This window comes from Anarrhichthys ocellatus, unplaced genomic scaffold, assembly GCF_004355925.1.
Source record: "Anarrhichthys ocellatus isolate YVR2014 unplaced genomic scaffold, GSC_Weel_1.0 scaffold3544, whole genome shotgun sequence".
Classification (NCBI taxonomy): Eukaryota; Metazoa; Chordata; class Actinopteri; order Perciformes; family Anarhichadidae; genus Anarrhichthys; species Anarrhichthys ocellatus.
In genome coordinates this window covers 1-2,600 of record NW_022283518.1, presented here as the reverse complement: position 1 = coordinate 2,600, position 2,600 = coordinate 1, and the positions used below count along the sequence as shown (strand labels likewise).

Sequence of the window (2,600 nt, the reverse complement as noted above, 5' to 3'; positions counted from 1 at the left end):
ACTAGTTTACAAATTTACAATCACTTAAGATTCATTAAAAAAGCAGCAGGAAGACCAGACTCCTCCTGAGGAGCCGCTGCCGACATATCAGCTGAGAACTGAACGAACCAGTCAATAAAGGAACTGAACTGAAGCGATAGATACGTCTGCTCGTTAATCGTTGCTGAGTGGAAACTGATTCTCTCATCTTTCGATTAAATAATGTCGCTCATGTTTAGATGTTGAATCTGTTGACCCACGGTCAGGATATCTGTAAATATTAGATATGACCACAAAATAAAATCAAAATTGGTTTCAACTTGTTTCTCAAACGCAAAGTTCGTTCTGATGAAGGATCGAGACATCGCGTCAACGGAGTTTGACTGGAACGACCCAGGTGTGAGATTGGAGGAACAGTTTGTCCTGTTAGTACTCAGGTGTTAAACTGAAACATATTCAACAGGGTGGAGCTCACAGAAACCCCTGAAACCCCAAATCAGTAGTCTGTGGTCTGTTAGTGCCCCCTTCAGGCTGCTGTGTTCATTACACCCACAGTTATAATATCAAGTTTGTACTTTGTACACCTTTTATAAATACCACCTAAAAAAATCCAGTCACTCCCTGTCATCCTGATGTGGTTCAGGTCAGATTCTGGTCTTGCTCAGTCGAGATTCGGTTCAGGGTTCACTGAGGAGCTTTGGCTCCGTCTGAAGCCTCGATGCCCAGCAGGGCCTGGACCGCCTCCAATGGGACCCCCTCTGGTGTCTGGATGTGCATGGTGGTGCCGTCCGGCCCGTTGACAATCACAATCCGGTCTACACCGGGCTCTGCCATCTGGACCGTCAGGCCCTCGGTCTGGATGTAGATCTCTTGACCCTCCTGGAGCTCTTTGGACTCGCAGGGGTCCGCTGAGCCGGACTCGGACAGGGTGGAATCCCTCTGCTGGAGCTGAGAGGAAGCCACTGTCTGGACTGAGCTGGACTCGGGTGTCTGGGTGGAGCTGGACTCAGGTTTCTTCGAGTCTGTGTTGGTCTTGGGACTTGAACCCAGAGCTTTCTCCAGCTCGTTCATTTGGGCTGCGATGTCACTGCTGCTCAACACCTGGTCCTGGTTTGTCTGCAAAGACTTCACCTGGACGTTAGTCTGCAGAGGCCCCATCCCCTGGTCCTCACCTGGGGTCACCTCCATGGGCATGGCAGGGGGCGGAGCCTGGGTGGAGGGCGTCTTAGCAGAGATGGAGCCAGAGGAGCTGAGGGATCAGAGAAACGCATTCAGATCAGACCAGCCATGTAAACCTGGTCTATGTATGACCTTGTTCTACACACAGACAGGGTCACCTCACCTGGAGGCAGGGTCGGCACTGGTGGTCAGCAGTTTGGATCCAGCTGAAATCACCAGAGGAGAGACGGAGGCCGAGCAGGACTTCAGAGAGGAGGGCACAGAGGTCACAGGGGTCCCACCTTGAAGGAAAAGTGAAAAGAAAGAATCAGGATGCGAGTCCCATTCAAATAGTAGATCCACAGTTATATTAATGAGCACAGATATAGTGGGGTGCGGTACATGGGTGAGGTACGGACACAGTAGGGTGCGGTAGGGATGCGGTAAGGATGCAGTAGAGTGCGGTACGGATGCACTAGGGCGCGGTACGGATGCACTAGGGCGCGGTACGGATGCACTAGGGCGCGGTACGGATGCACTAGGGCGCGGTACGGATGCAGTAGTTGTACCTGTTCTGTGCGTCTCTATGCCATTCTGGTGAATTGGAACACTGTTCTCCATCTTGAATCTCTTTGAAGGCGGCAACATCTTGGAATTCTGGGAAACACAGTTTCTGACTGAATCAGAGTGTACCTGGATCAGGAGTTTAGCTGCCACAGAGTCCTGGTTTCTATCAGAGTACAACAGGTAACAGATCCAGGTCTCTGAAATCAGGCTCTAATGTGACATGTGCAACACAGGAACAAGATGGTGTGTTTACCTCCATGTATCGGACGTTCTTATTGGTCAGACTGGAGCTGGGAGACGCTCCAGGAACCACCTTCATCCTGTTCACCTCGTCCAGGATTCCCAGAGACCTGGCAACCTGAAACACAGTACAGTACAGTACACAGGCCGTCTGTATACTGCTACGTAAAACCCACAGCCGATGTTTCCGACCTCCAGAGTAAAACACAGTAGAACTTCTTACCTCGATGTTCCTGACCTCCAGCGGTATAACTCCGCCCTGCGGGCTGATGATGTAATCCTGAGCCGCCTGTCTCACCTGCGCCTGTAGGGACTCAAACTCACGGTAAATGTCTGGAAACCGAGTACGAGCCGGACTGCTGCCCTCCACCTGGAAACGATCAGAAGACACAAAATACAAATTAAATAAAAATGTCTTCTTGTCAGTAATACCCGATAAGGAATACACCTGAAAGAAGATCTGGACTCTATCTACACTCTATAAACGAGGTTTCTTTCAGTGTTACTATATACATATACATATACACACATATATACATATATATATATTTATATACACATATATATACACATACACACATATATATATACACATACACACATATATATATACACATACACATATATATATATATACACATACACATATATATATA

General features: G+C 48.5%; 1 protein-coding gene across 1 annotated transcript; it reads right to left on the bottom strand.

The window, feature by feature from the left end:
* Positions 1-6: 6 nt before the first annotated feature.
* Positions 7-2,422, bottom strand: LOC116379003 (uncharacterized; the record flags this gene model as incomplete). Its single annotated transcript, XM_031840913.1, has 5 exons — positions 7-1,228; positions 1,322-1,439; positions 1,707-1,794; positions 1,958-2,062; positions 2,168-2,422. Coding segments are annotated over 5 exons (1,131 nt in total), but the record flags the coding sequence as incomplete, so codon positions are not given.
* Between the last annotated feature and the right edge of the window lie 178 nt (positions 2,423-2,600).